Raw genomic sequence first — 24,748 nt, 5'->3', positions numbered from 1 at the left:
CTGCAGGATGACATACACTGTTGACTGCGTGACCAAGACGTGTTTGTACACGTGCATGAATTAATGTGGTAACTCATGATTGGAGTAGCCAAGATTCTAGTTTCACATTTTATAACCGCTGTCTTCCTTTTTCATTTCAGATCATGCCACTCCCTCCTGCCCACAGCAGCTCTAATGTTCCTGACATTTCTCATCACCTTACCTGCTCCGCTCACGTTCACAGCTGTTTCCACTCCCCCTTTAGCCTCGTTGGGTTTTTTTTTCTGTGTTTTTAGGGAAGAGAGAGGGGGGACGACATGCAGCAAAGGGCCATGGGTTGGAATTGAACCCGTGGCTGCTGTGGCAAGGACAGGATTTTTGGACATGGGGCATCCACTCTACTGGGTGAGCTAGTTGGCACCCCAGTAACACACTGAATGGACTGCCCTTGTATAACACTTTTCTAGTCTTCCGACCACTCGATGCGCTTTTAAAGTACATGCTACATTCACCCATTCACACACCGGTGGCCAAGGCTACCATGAAAGGTGCCATCCACTACTCAGTAACCATTCACACACACTCACTAATAGAACAGTCATCCGGAGCAATTTGGGGTTCAGTATCTTGCCCAAGGATACTTCGACATGCAGACTGGAAGAGCCGAGGATCAAACCGCTGATCTTCCGATTAGTGGATGACCTGCTCTACCTCTAAGCCACAGCTAAGAGAGAGGTGATTTCGAGGTCTCCAAAATGGACACTCTCTCCCCTTGACTGTGTTTGACCCTGTGTCTTTCCCAAAGAGGCTGAGCAGTGCAGTACCCCAATATTTAGAAATGGGGAAACCATCACCCAGGTTGGCCATTCCTCAAGCACTGTCCCCGACCTCCATGTGACTCCACGTGACATTGAAAAGGTGTGTCCGCCAAAACAGCCCTGCAATGTCTAGAGCCTTCAGCATCTCAGGGCACATGCCATAATTAGGTGTCACATTTCATTTCCGCCACTACACCTACACAATGACAGCACTGGCCACAACCCTACATCAGCATGACACAGCAAAATAACAAATCATTAGGTAAGATCATCAATGACAGCAATGCCACACAGTTCCATGTAAATGCACAATGAGTGTAAGTGTGTGTGATCAGGAACCCCATCCAAACTCGGGGCTCCTAACCTCCCCCAGGTTCCCACTAGTCATTTAACAGTCCCACATCTGGACACCTGCACATGTTGAATCAAAGAAGGAAACAGATGAAATCTCCGGAAGGTCTTAGAAAGACAGTGCAACCATTAAATCAAGAAACCGAGACAGAACGAAAGACAAGAAGAAAGGCATTCATTAAAAACAGATCTGAATGGACAAAATGGATGTAGTTTTCACAATCCTCACTGAACACGCTCATACATAACAATCAAAACACAAACTGCTCCAGGCATCCTGCCTCTACACCAACGCCTCTTATCAGCTCCTCCTCCTTCATCCAATACACCCGCGATGTTTTCTGTGTCCTCGGTGTTATTCGGTTCAGCCCTCCTTCAGGACAGGAGAAGAGCACCTAACGTGAGTGAGGCAACATTTACTTTTACTTCATATGACAATCTGTTCACATTAGTTCTAGAAACACTCAAGCTTTGGGGCAAAACCAAAGAAAACAACACACCTGAATGTTTGAAGCTTATCAGCACCTCCCACCTGACCTGTGTGTGTCTTATTGTTGCAGCTACAATCCAACACCTGAAAAGACTACAGAGAGAACAGAGCAGTGTCAAGTTTCCTCTGGTAGGTGCAAGCTATTTGTACGTGTGTGTAAGTGTGGCTGTGTTTAAGTATGAATTGTAAATTTGCGGCAGAATTGTAATGACGCTAAAAACAATGTTTACACAATGCCACGAGTTATGTTTACGGACCTCTGTGTGCCATGTTATCATATGATGTAAGACGATTTCACAGTGTAATATGTCTGCAGGTTGGTTAGTGGTGGAAGAAGTATTCAAATCATTTGCTAAGATAACTAAACATAGTGGAGTAAGTACAAATTCGCATAATCAGAATCAGAATCAGAAATACTTTATTGATCCCTGAGGGGAAATTATTTATGTTACAGGTGCTCCTTGCAAGAGAGGAAAGATACATGAAAATATAAGAAATTTAAACAATATTATTTACAAATATTTAGTTAAATAAACAGGAATTATTAACAAACATAAACGTAAATAAATATACATATATATATACAGTACAGGCCAAAAGTTTGGACACACCTTCTCATTCAATGCGTTTTCTTTATTTTCATGACTATTTACATTGTAGATTCTGACTGAAGGCATCAAAACTATGAATGAACACATGTGGAGTTATGTACTTAACAAAAAAAGGTGAAATAACTGAAAACATGTTTTATATTCTAGTTTCTTCAAAATAGCCACCCTTTGCTCTGATTACTGCTTTGCACACTCTTGGCATTCTCTCCATGAGCTTCAAGAGGTAGTCACCTGAAATGGTTTCCACTTCACAGGTGTGCCTTATCAGGGTTAATTAGTGGAATTTCTTGCTTTATCAATGGGGTTGGGACCATCAGTTGTGTTGTGCAGAAGTCAGGTTAATACACAGCCGACAGCCCTATTGGACAACTGTTAAAATTCATATTATGGCAAGAACCAATCAGCTAACTAAAGAAAAACCAGTGGCCATCATTACTTTAAGAAATGAAGGTCAGTCAGTCCAGAAAATTGCAAAAACTTTAAATGTGTCCCCAAGTGGAGTCGCAAAAACCATCAAGCGCTACAACCAAACTGGCACACATGAGGACCGACCCAGGAAAGGAAGACCAAGAGTCACCTCTGCTTCTGAGGATAAGTTCATCCGAGTCACCAGCCTCAGAAATCGCAAGTTAACAGCAGCTCAGATCAGAGACCAGATGAATGCCACACAGAGTTCTAGCAGCAGACCCATCTCTAGAACAACTGTTAAGAGGAGACTGCGCTAATCAGGCCTTCATGGTCAAATAGCTGCTAGGAAACCACTGCTAAGGAGAGGCAACAAGCAGAAGAGATTTGTTTGGGCCAAGAAACACAAGGAATGGACATTAGACCAGTGGAAATCTGTGCTTTGGTCTGATGAGTCCAAATTTGAGATCTTTGGTTCCAACCGCCGTGTCTTTGTGAGACGCAGAAAAGGTGAACGGATGGATTCCACATGCCTGGTTCCCACTGTGAAGCATGGAGGAGGAGGTGTGATGGTGTGGGGGTGTTTTGCTGGTGACACTGTTGGGGATTTATTCAAAATTGAAGGCACACTGAACCAGCATGGCTACCACAGCATCCTGCAGCGACATGCCATCCCATCCGGTTTGCGTTTAGTTGGACGATCATTTATTTTTCAACAGGACAATGACCCCAAACACACCTCCAGGCTGTGTAAGGGCTATTTGACCAAGAAGGAGAGTGATGGAGTGCTGCGGCAGATGACCTGGCCTCCACAGTCACCGGACCTGAACCCAATCGAGATGGTTTGGGGTGAGCTGGACCGCAGAGTGAAGGCAAAGGGGCCAACAAGTGCTAAACACCTCTGGGAACTCCTTCAAGACTGTTGGAAAACCATTTCAGGTGACTACCTCTTGAAGCTCATGGAGAGAATGCCAAGAGTGTGCAAAGCAGTAATCAGAGCAAAGGGTGGCTATTTTGAAGAAACTAGAATATAAAACATGTTTTCAGTTATTTCACCTTTTTTTGTTAAGTACATAACTCCACATGTGTTCATTCATAGTTTTGATGCCTTCAGTCAGAATCTACAATGTAAATAGTCATGAAAATAAAGAAAACGCATTGAATGAGAAGGTGTGTCCAAACTTTTGGCCTGTACTGTATACATGTGTGTGTGTGTATATATATGTGTATATATCTATATGTATGTATAGATATAGTTGAACAAGATTATTTACACAAACAGAATATATACAGTCAGGGTGATAAAATGGAAATGCTCCTGTAAAGTTCCTTAGAGTTGTACTTAAGTACAGTTATTGCATAAATATACACAGTTATAAGTTAATAAGTATTAACAGAACTCTTGCTCAACTCTGTCCTATAATTCAGCATCAGATGAATCGCCCACACCCACTAATTACGATAAACCCTTCTAAGATAAAAACTTGATGAAGGTTAAGCAGGTTTGCTCTACTATACTACCGGCTTTTGTGTCACTGCTGCCACTCTTGTTACGGCAGCATGACTTCCTTGTGCTCCGACATAAAGCTTACACCTGCGTGACACAGCAGAATTTTCAATGTTTCTGTCAGTGCTGTGATGGTTACCACACGAGCCTACTGCAGGTTTTCACACTATGATTTCCACACAAATCCAAGACTCCTGTCAGTACAGGCTTTATGTTCGGTGTTGTTTATCAGGGGGAACTGCCCATTGGTTCGACAGCCCATTGGTTCGACAGCCCATTGTTCCAACCACATTAAACTCATTGTTCCGAAGTCCGTTCCGAAATCATCATGATGCCCTGTGGTTAAGGTCTGGTTAGGTTTAGGCACAAAAACCACTTGGTTAGGGTCAGGAAAAGATCATGGTGTGGGTTAAAATGAAAAAGAAAGTGACAAACTCATAAGCCGTGAGCCTGCTCCGCCTCAAGCCGGTCGCGGCGCACCATACGCCCGCCGCGACCCGTTTAGCACCGCGGACAGTCGGACTAATGGGATGTTGAACCAATGGGCTGTCGAACCAATGACATGGACCCTTATCAGGCTCCATTCCCAAATTTGAAGGCTAATGTGCTACAGGCAAACATTAAATGAGGGTGTAGTCAGAGAGTGTGTAACTTGACCAAACATGCATGAATTGGATTGTTTTCCAGTTGAACTGTGAGAGGTGTGAAGCTGCTCCCCGTGCTGGCAGTGACAAGAGTTCCCTGCTCATCCATCAGCCAAAATCCACCGGATGAAACAAAACACATTTGGTTATGCAAGATGAAGTTTCACGTGATTCAGAATATTACATATAAGAGCGGGCGATACTCTGCACAGGGGGGCACCTTAATCACCTTAGAAGTGAGCTCAGTGTGAGGAAGAGCCATGAGAGTGACTATTCAAATCATCGATTTCACTTCCACTTCCACAGTCAAATCCTCAACTGTAGTTGGTGTCTATAGAATTCTGGACTTAATTATATCTGACAGCCACAGTGTCTCATTCTGCTCCAGGTCATTTAAGTGACCATAACAGGATAAGTTGACTCATGCGTGTCGGTTATAAAACAATATCTGGCCAAAGTTTGCCACCATTCGCTAACATTGGCCATCATAATTCAGTGTTCATTCCAGACAAAGTGAAGCTATAGCACCAAAACCACTAAGCAAGGGCGAATTTTACTGCTTATATTCAACTTTCCATTTTTAAGAGGATGAATGTGTTATTTCATCTCTCAGAAAGTCACATAGTCGTGCTTTTAATAATTAAATCCTCAGATAACATTTCACTCAGAGAAGTTGTGTTTCTATCAATGTTAAACATTTCGTCCTCTACTCTGATCTTTGCCCTAAATTCTGTTTACGTTAAAGCAGTTACATCATTAAATGTTAAGCTCACTGGTGTAAATATAGAAATCAGTAAACAAGCTCCGAGCTGTTGTTGTTATGCAGTTTTGCCACAGTATACAGTCATATATTCACCTAAAGACCTGCTTCACCTCTCTGTGCTACTACGCCATGATGTCATGTTTGTTAAAGCACGTGGGTTTTATTCGTGGTCCCTATTTAGCTGCACAGGCTTTGTAACGGTTGCCAAAGCTGACCACAGATGTTTCCAAGCCTTTCTTGTGATCCGACCACAGTGCTGAGGCAGCTACTTGGATTTGGCAAATGCACTTTGCTGTCATCACAGTGTGGCGGGATTTTGGCCTGCGCTGAGCAATCTGCCCCTTTTGATGGGTTGTTGGCAGGGGGATTTAACAGAATAACTGAAACCAGTAATGTGGGCCCAGTTTTCCCCCAACAGCGCTGAGCTGTTGCCAAGATCCTCTTCGTTCCACTACGTGTCAATGGGACAGGAGGAACCCGATGCTATGGTGTGTTCTTGAACCATAGCTGTGTACAAATTAGCGAATGTAGCTGAAAGGAGCCTGGGAGTAGAGTTGTGTATCAGAGAATTTATTGTCACTGTGTCATCTCCCCAATATGTGGTCACTTCATTGGAAACATCTGTGTGTCATAGATCATATCTACTGTAGCTTTCATCATTGTGCTTGTGATTCAGCATTCTGGCATGCAGTCGTGCCTATCATAGATAATCAAAAATCAGACCTACATAATGATCATAGTTTTGTTACTGTTTTTGAAGTATCTAGGCAGACATAACACTCAATAGCATCAGACTGACAATCAGTTTCCTCCATTAGGATGTTAAAAATCAAGAATCCACACCCAAGCCTTTTTATTCTTGAGCAGCTAAAACCAAAAAAGGCTGTAAAAAACTAAATCTAAGACAACTTAAATGTAAGAGTAAAAGAAAACAAGAGTATAATACCAAATTGTTACTCTCTTGTTCTGTATCTACATGTATGAGCTGGTAAGTATTCTATTGGTACCTGATTCTTAAAACTAAATTACGTTGTAAATTGCAAGCAGGCTGTATTTTGAGGTGTTACCGAATATTTTCTTTCTGCATTTTCTGTGTTATTTTAACTGTTTAAATATCGATTTTTGCAAATTTGATCTCCCCACACGATGGTCTAAGTGTTGTTTTAACGCCAGGAAAACAGTCCTGGTAGAGAAATGCAAAATCCCTTTATTGCCTCCACCAAGGAGGATTGTTCATCTGTTTGTCAGCAGGATTATGGGAAAAAATTCTAGCCTAATTTTAATGAATCTTGATGAAACGTGTAACATGAGCAAATGGCGAACCCATTCAATTTTGGAGTGGATCCGAATCACGGGGCAGATACACAAATCGTTTTCTCACTTTTGTCAACATTGTGAGATAAGGCAGTTGGCCTTTGCAGAGGTCTAGTTTGGCCTAAAACAGTCAAATTTAGGAATTTTGATTGTAATAAATGTCAGATTCAGGCTTTAAATCTCTACGCTCAACCAGAGGAGTGGGCTCGAGTCACAAATTCGATGACTTAAGACTTACCTTGATGAAATCAAGAAAGACTTGCAACTCAGCTTGGACTTCAACATCAATGTCTCACAACTTCACTTGGACTGAAAAATATTTGATACCTGCCCCCAAGTCCAAAGATCATTTGATTTCCCTTTGTTTTGGAGCGACTAATGTTAACGCTATTCATTTCCAGCAAGTCGATGCTTAATTCCCCAGATCCACTTTGTTTAATCAATCCGACAGTAGAAAATCAATGACTTTAGTTGTTCTTTTATCTCAGACATCTTAGGATGTTACATACCTTGACATGTTTCGGCGGAAACTTCCGCCTTCCTCAGAAGTGTCACTTGGTGGTGGTTGTGACGTGTCTTTATCAGCTGATCTGTCAATCAGCCGATATTAGGGAGGCGTGACACCACCTGCTTTAGAAACAATGAACAGGGACGAGGGGGCATACATGCTCTCCCACACCTGGAGCAGCATGCTGGAGAGGCGGCGGACAGACAGCAGGTGGCGTGACGGTCACGCCTCCCTAATATCGGCTCTCTGATATCGGAACATGTCAAGGTATGAAACATCCTAACATGTCTGACATAAAAGAACAACTAAAGTCATTATCAGAAACTAAAGACATAATGAACACCATTGAACGAGTAGAAAATCAAGTTGCGAGAGAGAACCATGACGAACGAACATTTTGTTTCTGAGGGACGAGAAAAAAACGATACCAAAGATAATATCATTCGCATACAAAAACTACATGGTGCTCAACAAAAATCGAGATGCAACAGCTTCTAACAAACTTGTTTTGACAATAAATCTAAATTTTTAAGAGCTCACTATGACTTGGTAAGGACTTGAAATTCAAGGACTTAAGACTTATCTTGGGTCTTGTCAGTCTTGACTTGGGACTTGAGTGCAAAGACCTAACACTTATTTGTGACTTGGTCCCACCTCTGTGTAACTCCTCCGTAGGTAATTCACATACTCTCATACAGTACAAAGCGTGTCTGTCTTCAGTTGGTGCTATGCCCTTGATTTTTATCATCCCTCACTTCAGCTGTTACTCATCCAAATAGTTTTACAACACCAAAACAACATGGCAGTTATTTCCAAATGTTCCTGCCTGACCACTTTTCATGCACAATGCATCCATGTTTTCCTGTAAGCTGCTGGTCAGAGAGTCAAGGGGCCCACTTACTCAAATCCTCAGTGGAGCAGTGTGGCCCTCAGAGCCCCTTGACCGAGGTGCTTAACCTCAATTAAGTCTTCCCGCATCCAAGCGTATAAAACGGCCAGCTATGGAATGCAGAACCTTGCCAGTGAAAGCTGCCAAGTCAGCAAAGAGCACAGTAATGAAATAATCAAATCGGGTTATAATGGATGCGATGGCCTGTAATGATATAATTACCTGGCAGGTACCCTACAACGTTGTCATGTGCACAACAGTGGAGATATGTGGGGTACGAGTCACCGGAAATTAATCAGGTTTTTTTTTTGTTGTGGGTTTAAAATAGCAGCTTCCATCCAGTTCATTCATCAGCTAACCTTCAACGTCAGCTCCCGCAGAGTTCTCTACGTGTCTTTAATTCTCCACTGAGACGAAAAACAGGAGTCTTTGTATTTGCTGTCAGTGTCAGCGGAAGGGGGGCTTATTATTTGATGTTTTGAGATAATCCAGCGCTGCATTCCATCCTGGGGCAACCTCGGCCCAGAGCGTGAAGGTCTGGGAGCCTCGGCCACAATAGACGGCTTAAGCACTGTGCAGCTGACTTGATGGCTGGAGACTTGACCTCCACGCCCACTTTTGTCCTCCTTTTGCTAAATCATATATGTACCGCTTGATATAAGTTCAACTGTATCAAGTATTATACTGGTATCTTGTATAAATTGTAAAGTATTGCTTCGAAAGTGTTAAATTTAGTGACTACATCAGCTGTGTGGTGGTTTACACAAAATGACCACTGTTCATGTTGCTGAAGGGTTGATGATGGATCGACGGCGAGCTGAGGCTGAGACTCCCATAATCGTTCAGCCCCTGCCTTCAGGCTCAGTGAGCAACAGGAATCCGGGTTGTTTAGCTTGCCTTGATTTCCCTGAGATTGCGTTTCATCCCAGGCAAACGCTGGATGGGCAAGGGAGAGGCAGGGTGCACTCACTTTTCTGTAAAATGATCCGGACGAACAGGGTCTTAATTAGTTCATCTCATTAAGGCGCTGCATTGGAGGCTTAGTGAGAATCCGCATAAACAGAGGTAAGTTCAGCGTAAGGACAAGGTTAGTCGTTAAAATATGCTGGAATGTCGTTCTTTTATCATCAAATACTTAACCAAATAATTTGTGTAACTGTGTGATTATAACAACTTTGTACAGTGTTGCGTAGAGCCAAATGGAGGCTCATTCCAAAAACTCTATGACCTATTAATCCCAGGACGCAAGACCTTCAAATACAACTCGTATCAACTGATACAGAAACATCTGTATTTTCAGGAAATGCTCGCCCAAGAATTCAAACTTATTTGGTACATGCTCCATTTGTCGGTTTCATAAACAGCAATTAAATCCAATTTGGTCTGGAGTAAACATGCCACATAGGTACTCATACTGTGCTCACAGGCAGTTGGTTTCTTGATTATGAAGCAAATGAAAGCACCAAAATCTGAATCCATGAGTGGGTATTCAAGTGTGGAATCCAGCATCCACACAGGAGCCGAACTATCATGTTTTTATAAATCACATTCATGGTGTGTTTTGTTTGTTTTAGCTTCAGAAGTTGGCTCATGCATGATATGATGCTCCATCCTGTCTGTTTCGGCCCTGTTTATATGGGAGATGGGTTGGACAATGTGTTATCTGAAATACTGAAGGAATAGCCTGTTTTGGAATATGCTTATGTCCTTTCTTGCTGAGAGGTTGATGAAAAGGCTGATACCACTCTCTCAATGCAGGTAGAGCCTGTTAGCTTAGCATAAAGACTGGAACAGCTAGCCAAGCTCAGTACCAATAGAAAAGAAGCAAAGAAAATCAGCACATTTCAACTTTATATCTTGTTATTTAGTGAGCTTTAGAGGTGTTGGTCAGATTTGTTTTAGCTTTGGAAAGAACCATGCTAGCTGTCTCCCACTGTTTACAGTCTCTATGCTAAGCTAAGCTAATTCAGCTATTCACACATTAATAGATTGTTTTTCTCAGCTTGAAGAGAGTCTTACAAATATTAAAATTTATAGCAGAAAGAGTCATAACTAATTGTGTTACAGTTCAAGATGTCCAGTTTTACAGACATCTCTTTTATAATGGTAGGAAAATACTTTTTGGGCCGCGGGGGACTTTTGCACTGCAGTACCGTGAATGGCCACTGGGGAAAACTGGCTGCAAGGCTGAGGTTTCGGAACAAAAACCACTTGGTTATGGTTAGGAAAAGATCAGGTTTGGACTGAACATAGCCAGATTGGAGGTCAAGAAAAGAAGCTATGTTTCAGTATGTTACGCCCAGGGCGTAAAATTAACACCCGCCAAGCGCCAATGGTGGTTAAAAAATGAGTTTGGCGTGTAAAACAAAAACACACACCCGCCAGTGGCCGATGGAAAATTATGAATTGCATGTGGGTTTTTTATGTGCTTCGACCATTTCTGCCAGCTGTGTCCAGGGACGGTTTTTGCTATGGGCAATGTGGGCGCAATCTATGTGAGGGCGCTCAAGCGCCCTCCAAAAAAAAAAAAAACTTGTCAGTTTTCTAGACTCACCGAGGGATGGTTCGCCCAGGGCGTAAAACTAGCCAGGACCGCCTCTGGCTGTGTCAAACTATTTTGACCCTCATGGCTTATTGTACATGTGCCGGGAACACATGACGTCAGCTACCGGAACTTGTTTTCCGGGCATTCTATGGTAACTTCTGAGCAAGATGTGGCGACACATTTCTGCCGTAAAGCCACCGCCAGAAAAGAGGAAAAACGAAGATGAATATGTTGGACTTGGACAAGAAGAACAGACAGTTAAACGGAGTACAAATGTTGTATGGCATTTTTTGAAAAACGGAAACTAGACGAGGCTGGCCAGCCGCGGTCATGGCTGACCTACGACTTGCACACCAACATGATGACCTGCAGCCTTTGCCACAAGCACGCCAAAGAAACACAGAGGACAGGGTTGGATTTTCCTAAAGTTGGATTTTCATACTAAAAACGTAAGGTAATTATTTTTCATCAAATAAGGCACAATTTTTTTATTTGGCTGGTGAAAAATATGTTTGGCTGGTAAATTTTTGGAGGTCACTAGCCAATGGCAGATGAGGTAAAATATTAATGTTAATTTTTTACACCCACATTTGGTGCCTAAAAAGCCGATGGAAACACAGGAAGGCGACTAATATCCTACGTCACTGTAGAAACACTGATATGATACATATAAAACATGCAAATTAATGTATTCATGGTTTGTGGAAATACACTATGCCAACATTTTCATCTACCAACTGGGCAGGTATTAAAGCTAACTAACTAGAGTAGCACTGAAATCACTTAATGGACCTTCTGAGCAGCAGAGAGAGCAGTACCTCTGAAAAAATGGCCTTTTGTCACAGCTCAGACCAAAAATAAATATTCATAGAAACTTTGACCTCTGTTTGTCAAAGTATTTAACCAATGGTGCAAAGTGACCAACCTTGCTGAGCAAACCTTTTGTCAACAAAATAGTACTCATATGTTACATGTAGTGTTTAACAATGTGATTGTAAAGACTGAGATATCTGCAGGATACCATCAGGGAAAGAAGACCAAAAAAAAAACAAAAAACAGCAGGTTATTTGGATAAATGACCTTAAATTTCCAAAGAAGCTCCACAAATCTATGAAAGCAGCACACATCCCGGGACTGCCCACTGTGGTTTAAAGACTCATGTTGGGAATTGCCCCTCAAAACATTCCCATAAAATCTCCAGGAAAGATTATCAGCACCAAATATCTGGCCTACCACAGGCCTCAGGGGAGCCCTGTACAGTGTAGACATAAGGCCAGAGGTTACATTTAAAAGACTCCTCTTTTACAAGGTATGCTTTTCACATAGGTTGAAGAGGAAGGGGGTTAAGCCACAGGAATGTTTACCTATTTAGGACATGGGAAATTGAGTATGGGAAGGAGGTAAGGACTTAGACCTTCTTGTTAAAAGGGTTCAAACGAGGCAAGAAGACCAATTTGAGGACTAATGTGAAGGTTACAGATTATTGTGTCTGGTCTGAGTGTATGAGAAATACACAGTTCTAAAAGTCCTCTAAATATTGAATTACATTCCCCTGTCTGGTCTGATAGTTGGCAGACTGTAATCAAATAGATGGCCTTGTGTTGTCAAACATTCACACTGTTGAGATGCTTTTGAGCAAGTCAGCTGCGGGGTAGCTGCGCTGTACTGAATCTGACCTCTGACCTCCCTCAAGGGGGTAAACAAGAGAATCTGTCAAGTAACACATGATCATTATGTCAGTCAATGCAAGTCATTAAACCCTTTGTTGAGCTGTCAAACATTATCTGCATCACCATGCCTTTAATTTAATAATTTAATTCTTCCTCTTACCCCAACATATTAGAAAATACTAACAGTCACTTGTAGCAGTCCTTCTATGCTGTCTTTGAGTTCTTGCCATCATTTGTGCCACATAACAATAGCTTTGTTACATAAAGGCCTTTCATTAAAAAATTATATCAGGTCCCTCCGTCTCATTCTCATGAACGCAATAGCTCAAGAACGCCTTGAGGGAATTTATTCAAATTTGGCACAAACGTCCACTTGGACTCAAGGATGAGCTGATTAGATTTTGGTGGTCAGAGTCATCGTGACCTTGTGTACGTCTCATTCTCGCAATATCTCAAGAATGCCTTGAGGGAATTTCTTCAAATTTGGCACAAACATCCCCTTGGACTCAACAATAAGATGTTGGTGATCAAAGGTCACTGTGACCTCAAAAAACATGTTTTTGGCTAAAACTTAAGAATCGATATGCCCATTATGACAAAATGTCACACAAATAGGATAAAATGACAATACGATGACATTTCATATCCAAAAGGTCAAAGGTCAGCTTCACTGTGACGCCATAATATTCTGCAAAAAAACTACTCTGGCCATTTTTCAATGTCGTACCTCAGGAACAGAAGGGGAGACTTTTGATCAGATACTGAATTTGTGAATCTAATCTTGAGTGTCCAGGTTCAAACTGTGCTGATAGTATAGATCTTCTGTGCTGCTGGGTTGTCATGGCTACATATGAGTCTGGACAGACATGGATGTGAATTGTAACTGCAACTTGACTGGGTCACGGAGGCATACAAAGGTGATGGGGTAAATGTAGTTTGGTTTTCCATTAGCAAAAGTTGTGGACAGCACCTGGTTGTTTTTTGGTCCTTGGTTGAGGTTCCAAGCGAGCTTAGCCTCCACTAGGAGGTGGACTTAAAACACTGCAGACTGCTGATTGGTCAGAAAGAATAAGCACTAGAATCATAACTTGTGTAACACGGGACATCCTGCACAAAGCCGCCATTTTTAAATAGCCAAGTTACCATACATAGCAACCACAATTTTTTTATTCACTCAATTACGAAGTACAGACTGTCCTCTGTTTGGTTGCAGATGAAAGGATTTGGCGAGTGTCGCGTTGAGGGTGATGTCACAGCAGTTTCATACTTCGTTGCCATGGTGATTGGCTGAGAATCCTGCCTACACTGAGGGGGTACTGTCCCCAGTGGGAAACAAAATAGAGAAAAGAACCAAAAGTGAATCAAGTCGAGCCAAACCATGCAGTGAAAATGAGGCAGTTGACATGGAGCTTGCACCCTGATTGGCTGAATGAATGATCAGGCAGGTATTAGGTATCCTTTTTGTGGTCCCTACGGCAAGAGACATCACTGTTGGACGCCGTAGTGAGCCTGTGACTTCCTGCTTGTCGCGTGATCTCTTTAGGCACTTCAAAAAAGTGCAGACACTGGCCAAGAGAGGTGATGTAATATAAGGACCGCAAGACCTACAATTACTTTAGCATGACACAAAACTCTGCACAAGGCTTTTTTTTTTCTTAGCAACTCAGTGTTTTGCATTGACAGGATTTACACAGTATGAACATTCAGTTTGTGTTCATAGGAAGAGCTAAAACCATGAGCAAAGCGGAATATTTGCAAAATTCTTTAACATGCAGCAATGTTGCTTCCTGTTGAAAGTTTTGAAAACCTTGCAGTTATATAATAGGATAGTTGCAGGCTGGAAGACTTTCACAATGTGTGTCACTGTATCACAGTGGCCTACTGCCCTATACCCTGGCTGCCAGACACCAATAAAAGCAGCCATAAAGCATGCAGAAATTGTGTACGGCTACGCCTGGTCTGAGTTACAGGCCACGGCACCACATTTACAGGGGCTACAGGTTCGTCAGGACAGAACAATGGCGACTGTATTGAAGGGCCCTTAATGCTGGGAGTTTATGTAGCCCCTGGGAAGCAAAGCAGAGTCTGCATTTGGAGAGAGGATATGCAGGAGTGCACATGTGTAGTTGAGGAATTTGTGCATTGTATATGATTGCAAGACTTTTTACCACTTCCTGACTCTTGACCCTTGACTTTAGGATTTTTTGGGGTGGGGGATTTCTCTACTAATGAGAGACTGAAGTCAAATGTGGCATAAATCCTTATAGGAACTTAATGGCAGATGTAAGTACATAGAAATAGTGTAAATTTAACAAGTCAGTAAATCTTGTCTATAGCTCAATGGATGTCAGTGTTACAAGGTTTCATTGTGAGTTTATGACTTTTCACAGTCAGAAATTACAATACTTTTAATGCAGGTTTAATTATTCTAATAAAGAAAACTAAACATATTTGCAACCTTTTTAATTATTACGCAAACATGGTTCAAGAGAGTTCATTAACAATGGAACATTTATCAGTTGGTTTCGAAGGTAAAGCTTTGTGGTGTAGTTGGCTACATCCAGTGGTACAAATTGTTTTTGGGAAGTATTATGGATCATTCGTGGTCATTCTGAAACTGAGCACTTCTCCAATTATGGATGTAGATGTGCACCCTGGGCTGTAGGCAACAGTTGTGAGATGTGACTATTTGCACTGCTGCTTCATTTGGTATGTACGTGTATGGTTGTGGATGTGTTGGGAGACAGTTTATGTGTCGAAGAATTTGTGGGATCATGGCTAATTTAACGTATTAACCTTTATTAGCATAACCAAAGATGGAGAGTCAAAAACCAACTGTAAACAGGACAGGATGTCCTGAAGTATCGCTCAGACACCAGAGTTGTGCTGGTAAACTTTTGGAACGCAGCAGAGACGCACCGCATGTCATGTGATGAGGAACAACCAATCACAGCCAACGGATATCTTCCCCTTCTTCCGTAAGTATCAGTCTGTGGAGAAGAATATGGAGAAGAAGTTGATCATTTTAGTGCAAGCCTGCCAGAGCTTTGCATCTGCCCCAAGGACGATAGGTCTGCACACAAACAGCGCCTGGAAGAAGATCAGTTCTGCAGTCAGGATTTCTGGCAAGTAGGCTATGATATAGTGCTGGGTATAGTTGCTTAGCAACCCCAGATGCAACCTGTATAACAAGCACCCGCTGTACCAGGTGAGATAACTTGCAGAGACGTTTTGTGGTCTTCAACAGAGGTCGGAGGCACTTGTAGGTAAAGTAATATGTCATCTACATAAAGTCTAATCTCGCATTGGAGCTACAGTGGTTGCGTTTTTATTTCTGATGAATGCAGGGCTGCACGGTCGTGCAGTGATTAGAACTGTCGCCTCACAGCGAGAGGGCTCTGAGTGCAAACCCACCAGCTAGTCACGGCCCTTCTGGGTTGGGTTTGCATGTTCTCCCAATGTGGGTTTTCTTCAGCTTCCTCCCACAGTCCAACGACATGCAGGATTGCCTGAAGGTGTCAATGTGAGTGTGAATGGCTGTCTGTCTGATAATCTGAATAAAGATGAAGTGAAAGTAGACGTATATCTACAACACATATATCCAGTTAATAAATAGCTCCCTGAAATCATTTGATGGTTTGGATTTGATTTTTGGCTTTTATAAAGATGCCTGTGTGCATGTATCCACAGGACAGAGTACAGTTATCTCTACTTTTGCATGTGATTTATACAGCTAGTAATATAACCTATTATATCTATGCAGTGTAATGTCATTTTCCGAATGAAGTCCTTGAAGCATGGTGCTAGCTGGTGCCTGGACTTCTTTTTTTTTTTTTTTACTGTGGCTATAAATGCTCAGCTGAATGAGCACAGGCAATGACACAGCCCATTAAATGTGCTGAGAGCAGCTTGACATGGGCTAAATGTTAAGACACCAAGACCATTTACAGGACAGAGTTCACAATAGTCCCAGCGATGGCCTATAGGGATGGAGAGTTAGAGATATGAAATCTAATTAAACAATTTACTGACCTCCTGTACTGTGGTGAAATATGTGGATCAGCTGCTGTGTGATAAGTGTTGGTATGGGGAGCTTTCAGGTGGTTTTCATCTGTCATAATACAATATGTGCTCAGAGAAATATACATAAAAGACCCCAAAAAACACAGAACGCTAATTCAGTAGATATAAAATTTAAATCAATTCAATAATTCAAGTAGAAAAATCTGTTTTTGAAACAGCTTTTTAACAAAAGGCAATAGACACACCTGATATTGATGCACTTGTGCAGGCTAAGAGGTGCCAAGTTTTAGGAGCGAGTTAAACAATGACTAGCCTACTGCTGCTCCAGAGGCTTTTATACTCTGACCAGTATACAGCTCTCTGAAATAACAATCAATACTTACTGCGGTAATATTTAACAGTCTTACTATATAATGACGAAAACTCTGTCTGTGTGTGGGTGTGTCTGTGTGTCTGTTCCACATTTTTCTCCTCACTGACTTGGTCAATCCATGTGAAATTTGGCACAGTGGTAGAGGGTCATGGGAGGATGCGAATGAAGCAATATTACATCAATTGGCCAAAGGGGGGCGCTATAGCAACCGATTGAAATTGCAAAATTTGAATGGGCATATCTCATGCCCCGTATGTCGTAGAGACATGAAACTTTGCACAGAGATGCCTCTCCTCATGAGGAACACATTTGCCTCAAGAACCCATAACTTCCGGTTGTATAGATTTTCCGCCATTTTGAATATTTTGAAAAACACTTCAAATGGATCTCTTCCTAGGAAGTTTGAGCGATCTACATGAAACTGGGTGAACATAATCTAGGGACCAATATCTAAAGTTCCCTCTTGGCAAAAGTTGGAAAACTTACTAAAACTGAGCTTCTATAAGGCAATGAATATTGCAGAGGGCGTGGCTCATCACATAAAGGTGTATAACATCTCAAGGGTTTCACCCATCACCACGCAACTTTGTAGGCATATGACCACACATAATCTGAGGGGACCCCTCCATTATTGACCCCATCAAACAAAATGGGGGCGCTAGAGAGCTAATTTCTTATCTAGGCCTAACCGCCATATGGATTTTTACTAAACTTGGTAGATATGTAGAACAGGACGCCTCTTTTTTTGGCTATATTTGACAGGACAGTGAAACATGACAGGAAGGATGGGAGAGAGAGAGAGAGAGAGAGCAAGGAAGATATGCAGCAAAGAACGAAGGCCGGATTCCAACCCCCACCGCTGCAACAAGGGCTAGCCGCACCTTTCCCATGTGAACTACCAGTGCGCCCCACTTTAAGTCAATACAACATATAAACACTTTAACTATCTGCTTTTCAACGTGCTACCTCAACTACTAATGTACAGTTTTAACCCACTAACTATCCCACTATTGGCGATGGTACTACTGTACTTTCAATAAAGCAATCGTACTATCAAATTCACAATAACTCTGTCTGAATACATTGCTCTTCTTAATGGGTTCAGTTGACTATTTAATCTGCAATTTCCTATGACCTGTATCCCAGACACACACCATGTGAAACTGTACGTGGGCAGCTGTGCGCTCAATGGGTATGGACTAGTAAATAAAGAATTGCTGAAAATTAGCTAATGAAAATCAGGTTAAATTTAACCGATTTCTGTGACTCTCAGTACTCTAACTGGAGTACTAGAGCTGATGGACTGGCCAAGTCAAAGTCCGGATGTAAATCCCATTGAACAAATTTTGGATTTGGTTCAAAGATTGATGAAAGTTTCACCTAAAGCAAGTCTGTGGGGACAGCTAGGAACTATTTGGAACTCAGTAACAAAAGAGACAGTAGCCCCTTTTAACACTGCCAGATTTCTGGCAAATGTTGGGCCGTTTGCCGGCAAGCTGCGAGCGTTTAGACACACAGAGCCGGATCCGAGGTGCCCAATTTTCCGCTTCGTAGGGTAGTCATATTGGCGGAACCCTTTTAGTTTAAACAGACCGAGGCGGGCTTCCGCAACAGGAGGGGCTGTTGATGACGCTGCATGTGCGACCCACTGGTGGTGGATAAACAGGAAACAGCTGATAGCAGGAATTAGCGAGCAGCTAGTAGCAAGAGGGAAACGCAAACCTGACAGACACTGTAAAGATGAGCAACTGGGGAGACAAGGAATTGTGCGCCCTCCTTGCCCTCGCAAACGATGAGGCCATTAACCGTCAGATGACGGGGACGGTGAAGAACAGGCCGATTTATGAGAGAATAGCCGAAGGACTGACCAGCCGCGGCTCCCCTCCTACGTCACTGTTTACGTCACGCGCTGAGCTACACGTTTTGTTACTTGCTCACGCCCCCCAAAAAAGGCACATTCTGTATAAACAAAAGTAGGTAGGCGGCATTTTGCCGCACTCCCTGATTTTGTTTTTATACTGCCAATGCTGAAAAAAGACTGATTGGGCTTTCCTGCAAATTTGCACAACTCCTATTTAAAAGGGGCTTGTGGAAAAGTACATAAAAACAATGCCAGCAAGAAAGCAAGCTGTTATCACGGCCAAGGGAGGCCATAGAAAATATAAATTTTTGGGTTATTATGTGTGAAAAAGGACTATTTATTTTTCAGGTTGATATTTATGGTTTATATTATTACTGGTATGCCACTTCTAGACTCTTCCAGCCTGCACTTTTACTAACATATATATTAGTAGCCATGCAATTTAATATATAATATATATATTTATATATATAATACAGTATTTGTATTGTATTCTATTGTAGTTCATAGCTGCTATACTATTAAATTATTACACTTGCACTTGTGTAACACCGACACTCATTTGTTTTGCAAGCGTCACAGATTTCATAATTTGTTTTGTTTTTTTCATGCTTCATTTCATAACTTGTGTATTGCTGGTGAGCATGCACGCGCCAGGCTCGAGCCGTTGTCCCCTCTATATATTTGGACTGAGTCGCTGCGCCACACAGAGCAGAGCTGCCTGTCCGGGACAAACCATTTGCCCACCCCGACACGGGGGTGGTCGCGGTGTAGAGAACTACAGGAAGCACAGAGGTAGGCAACGGAATGTCGAATTCTCTGCGATTTGTCCTTTGAAAAGACACAAGCGAAGGTTATTGTTCGGCGTTTTTACTTTAGCTGTCGGTTATCTTTAGACTTCACCACGCCTCTGGTTCATTTCCGCACAGATAGCGCAACTGTCGCGTGAAACCGTTACATGTGTATCCTTCAGTGGAAAGAGCGGAGCCGTTATATTAGCACATGTGTTGCTACATTGCCTTTTACTATGTTTCAGTGGTGTGTCAGTGAAATGTGGCGTGTAAAGAGGCGGCTTTTGGTCGCGTGTCGACATTATGTAATCACATGGCACCGCAGGGGACAATGGAGAGGGAGAGGCAGACTGAGGTCATGTCACGTTCACATGTATGTAACGGAACTTCCCCAAAAATGAAACAGCAGCTCTTGTTACAGCTGTGTGGATAGCAAACCAACACCTGCTTCAGTGATTCAAAGATAAGAAAGCACACATACATCTAAACACACCAGACAATCCCCAATGATGGCACAGAAAGTGACAATATTAAAAGTGGACACAGAGTTAGACAGCAACACACAAAGCTCCCTATTAAAACATAATTCTTTAAAACACTTTAAACTGGGTGTTGCAAATGTTAATATTCATCAGGTGTAGGTCAGACTGTCCAAATGGCGGCTATGAAAAAAGTCTACAGGACAAAAATTTGTATTTTTATGACATAGTTTTGTGAGAGAACGAGTCCACAGCCAGATGCACAAGCCGAAATCGACAGCTGTAGTCCTTGACTGTCCTGCAGAGTGCAGATAAAGGACACACACCCACACGAGTCTGTCCTTGAGACACACATCACAGATAAGTGAAGCAGCAAAACCAACTGTCCGAAATTACACCCAAAGTTATACAATCCCGGCCGCGGCGATGTGAGTGAGCCTCGCTCGCTGCTTCTTTTTTGAACAACCTTTTATATTGGCTCCCTTAATTTGTCGTGTGTGTTCCTTCCACAGGGGTGTGTGTGTGTCTCTGCCAGAACCAGTGATGGCCGACCAGCTGCCTCCACAGCAAGGCGACCCGCTGCTGACTAAGTTCCACCAAGGGAGCCTCCCCAACGGGAAAGACACCACCAAAGATGGCCTGCACGCCAGGGGACAGTGGGCGAGCAAGGCTGAGTTCCTCCTGGCCGTGGCGGGGCAGATCATCGGCCTGGGCAATGTGTGGCGGTTCCCGTACCTCTGCTACAAGAACGGAGGAGGTAATGAAGTGTGTGTGATAGAGGAGAGGAGAAAAGTTTCAGCTTTTAAGTGTGGAAGGTTATCATTCTGTAAATCCTGTCTGTGTCTCTCCTTCATTCCCCCTCTCATGGCTCTCTGTTTCTTTCTCCCATCTTAGTCTTTAAAACTAGGCATTTTCTAGGTTTCTGTTAGAGTTGGGGATTTATTTATTTTGGATTTTTACACCTATGATATGATAGAAAACAGATTTTTACTATTTTGTAGGTTAGATTGGAGACCGGGGATTTTAATTTAGAGTTAATGTTAACATTAGCTTGTTGTGGGGTTTAAATCTTAATTAAAACTAGATAGTGGCTTGAATGTAACCAGTGAAAGTCCTCACAAGGATAGCACCTCCTGTGTGTGTGCGTGTATCCAGGTGTGTTCTTTGTACCCTACCTGTTGTTTCTGGTGCTGTGCGGCATCCCCCTGTTCCTCCTGGAGACCTCCTTGGGACAGTACACCAGCCTGGGAGGCGTCAGCGCCTGGAGGACCATCTGCCCATTATTCGGAGGTAGGCTTATCAACAACAGTAGAATATCTGAAGCTGCAGCGTTGCATGTGGTTATGTGCACCCAGGTTCGGCGTCGGGCTGCAATAGTTGGCTGTGTCCTCACTCCTCACAGCAGGGATTGATGCATGCTTGTGGGGAGTGACGAGGATACACCTTGCTCAGCACAGCACGGACTGGGGAGTGGCGACGATAACTTGTGCCCTGGGGGAAATGCATACGAGCCTCCAGTCTTAATGCAGGGATTATTTCCCTTTTCAACATGTATCTTCCCTCTCGCTAAATCTGAACCAAACCTTTAACGTTTACTTAACCTCGGAGATGGCGGTTGCATTTTAACAGCATGGAAACACTTTTCACCAGCGACACAAAACCTGCATGACCGGTGCAACTGGCAACTCAGACAACGCAGCTACCAGGACTGCTGACGCCACCGTTTTATGGTGCTATTTCAGGAGAATATAACCTCCAGCCATTGGCTATATTGTTATTAGCGATGGTCATTTACTTCCTCCATCCAGCTAGGCAGTGAGACCAGGAGGTATCATATCGATAATTCCTAATTTCAACTTTACAAATTTCTTGTCTGTTCTAGCACTTTCAAAGTGAGCTGCAGGAACAAATAGAAGCATGGCCTCCACGTCGCTCATGGCCAGTTAGGAGACTTGGCTTCCAATTTAAATGTTGCTGTCCTGGCACAGTTTTTTTCTTGTCTTGTCTCGTCACCCCAAAAACCACACATGAACTTTCCAATAAACAAACACATGATCTCCTTCGTGTTGCCAGTGTGTGGCTTGGCAGTAAATTGAGCTCGGCCTGTCAGACATCAGCGGCTCTATTATATTTGTGTATAAAGGATCTTTGCATGAGTTAGAATAACAGCCTTGATGCTGCCACAGCAAGTTGCTGTAGGCTTCTTTATTTGCCAGAGCTCAATGAGAAATGCCGGTTCAGCCGGTTGGCCTCCAGTCAAATCGGTTTAAGGTTGTACGCCAGACTGGCAAAACTGGAACTGAAGTATGAACAATACATCATGAATCCGGCAAGTGTTAGGAAATATCTGCGAGGAAATTATGATCTCAAGATTTTAATTTAGGGGTCTGAGTCATGATATCATTGATAGTCGTGTGGCTCCTACGACCCCGGAGCTAATGGTCAAGTGATTTGTTAGCTGCACGCTTCATCTGTTAGACTGTATTGGATAGATGCAGCCTCGCCAACAATTTCTCTCTCTTCCACTCTCTTCCCTTGTCTCTTTTCCTCAATCTTTGGCGCAAGCGTTCAAAGCATTCCTTTGTCCACACCAATTCAAAACCCCGTGTTAACAATCTGACAGCAATCAGAAGTTGTAGCACGCCCTGCCAGCTGCATGCACGTGCACTTCATACACAGTCTCTGCTTGTGTATCAAAACAATCCAAGAATGCAGAAGGCAACACGCTCACTGCCCGCCAATGAAAACACACTTGAGGTTGCGTGTCTTGTTTTTATGGTATGTCTTCCTAACAAAGTTAAGCGTTAACTTCACACACACACCAGTGAATCAGAACGTGCCTGCTCCATGTGGTCTTTGTAAGAGAAATAAATCATTTAAACCCTTTAAATAGAAGCCAGTTTGGAGAATTACATTTGTATGGTAGAGGTGCATTAAAGTTTTAAGGCGTACAGTGTGGAAGTCAACCTGCACACTGTTTACAGTTTTCAGTAGATATCAAGGTGGACCGCCCATACACTGAGGGCACCATAGAGGACTTTGACCTATCAGTCTCCCATCTGTGTTTATTCATAGGTGCAGCAGAGTGACTAATTGCTGGTAAATGATATGAATGCAAACAGTGAGTCAACATCCACACTGCCCTGTTTTCTTTTTAAAAAGGCAGCTATTTTAGGGTATAAGGGGTCAGACATGGCCGAACCCTGGGCAAAAAATGCAGTATGCAACTTAAAAACATAAGCAATGAAGTTCAAAAAAACAAGCTTGCTGCAGAGTCCACTTAGTGGCTGTGCTGTTGCTTTCAGTCATATCTCTTCTACCCAATTTATGCAATTCCAAGACCTATTAGTGACCCCAGTATGCAGAAATATTTAAACACAGTGGGTTCAAAAAACACACACATGCAAGAAAACTACATGGTTCTTGCTCAAAACTACATGACACTAGCATAAAGTCGGCATGTCTTTACAGCAGAGACTCATGGGTACCCATAGTGCCCATTTTATTCGGATATCTTAAGGTGAGAGGTCAAGGGACACCTATGAAAATGGCTGTCAGTTTTGCCAAAATTTTGCCTAATTTTAGAGCGTTATTTGACCCCCTTCCCAACAAGCTAGCATGGCATGGCCGGTACCAATGGACGCCTTAGGCCTTCTAGTTTTGTATCTAGTTTAAAACTATATTATCAGCTGAGGATGCTGATGTCATCATTAGGGTGGGCTCCACGATACTTGAGTCACGATACAATGTCATTGTGATAATTCAACGTGTTGCAATATATTGCGATTTATTACCTGTTTTCAATTGTAAATAATGTTCCATATTCGAGTAGGCAACCCGAAGTTTAATTTGTATTATTAATCATTTATACAATACAAAATTAGATACTTGGCACTGTGTGATGATACGATATTGCCACCCAGAAATATTGCGATGCTATGCAGTATTGTTTTTTCCCCCCACCCCTAGTTGTCATGGAGTTTTAGGACGCATTCACACTAGCACTGTTTGGTCCAATTTAAATGAACCCTGGTCCGCTTCCACGGATAGTTTGGTTCGTTTGGAGTGGTGTGAACGTTCATCCGAACCAAAACAAGTGAACCCTGGTGCGGTTTGCTTACAGTGGGAAATGCAAACGGACTATCCAGCAAACCAAAGAGAGGTAGTAAACCAACCGTTCGGTCCTGGCCAATCAATGAGCCGGGTTTTCTTCTTCCTCATGCTTTTTTCTTCGTGGTCAGTGGTTGTATTGGGCAATACCGCCCCCAAGCGAGCAGCTGTTGTAACTGCGTGACGTTGTCCAAGCAGTTTGGTCCACTTTAAAAAGTGCAGTGTGAAAGTGAACCAAACTAGCCTGGAAATCCAGACCCAAATCTAGAAAGATTTAGGGTCTGGCTATGAGTAATGAAAATGTCCCAACTCCAAGCACGCATTTGTAAATATCACTGCACGCAATTGGATAACTACGACCAATCAGAACAATACACAGAGTGACGTATCCAGAGCGCTACCAGCGGAGCTAACTGGTAGATTAGACTCTTGCCGTATCCGGTCGGCAAAACAGCAAAAATGTCCTTCTTGCAAAGGAAAGATTCGAGCGCCGTCTTCTGTTCCTCTTTTAGAGAAAAAGCCAAGTCTAACTCGTTCATTGTAGCGGCCAAAGCCGTTTCAAACAACTGGTGTTCATCCATAGCCATCTTGCAGTGTTTACTGACTGATTCCGGACT

The 24,748-nt window shown here is 42.7% G+C and overlaps 1 protein-coding gene across 5 annotated transcripts in view; it reads left to right on the top strand.

Annotated features, from left to right (window-relative positions):
* Positions 1 to 1,484: 1,484 nt before the first annotated feature.
* Positions 1,485 to 24,748, top strand: part of LOC117250136 (sodium- and chloride-dependent GABA transporter 2-like) — a 43,239-nt gene continuing 19,975 nt past the window's right edge. The window contains exons 1-4 of one of the 5 annotated variants that reach the window (XM_033616153.2): positions 1,485 to 1,548; positions 1,709 to 1,767; positions 20,534 to 20,778; positions 21,177 to 21,311. In XM_033616153.2, coding sequence (XP_033472044.1) covers positions 20,565 to 20,778; positions 21,177 to 21,311 — 349 coding nt within the window. In that variant the 5' untranslated portion in view covers positions 1,485 to 1,548; positions 1,709 to 1,767; positions 20,534 to 20,564. Of the gene's footprint in view, positions 1,549 to 1,708; positions 1,768 to 15,347; positions 15,473 to 15,495; positions 15,620 to 19,417; positions 19,547 to 19,861; positions 20,450 to 20,533; positions 20,779 to 21,176; positions 21,312 to 24,748 lie in introns of those variants that run through there. The other 4 variants (XM_078165951.1, XM_078165952.1, XM_033616152.2 and 1 more) reach the window with 4 other exon arrangements.

This window comes from Epinephelus lanceolatus, chromosome 24, assembly GCF_041903045.1.
Source record: "Epinephelus lanceolatus isolate andai-2023 chromosome 24, ASM4190304v1, whole genome shotgun sequence".
In the NCBI taxonomy this organism is placed as follows: Eukaryota; Metazoa; Chordata; class Actinopteri; order Perciformes; family Serranidae; genus Epinephelus; species Epinephelus lanceolatus.
Note: the sequence above shows the minus strand (reverse complement) of the source record. Positions and strands in the feature narration are given on the sequence as shown.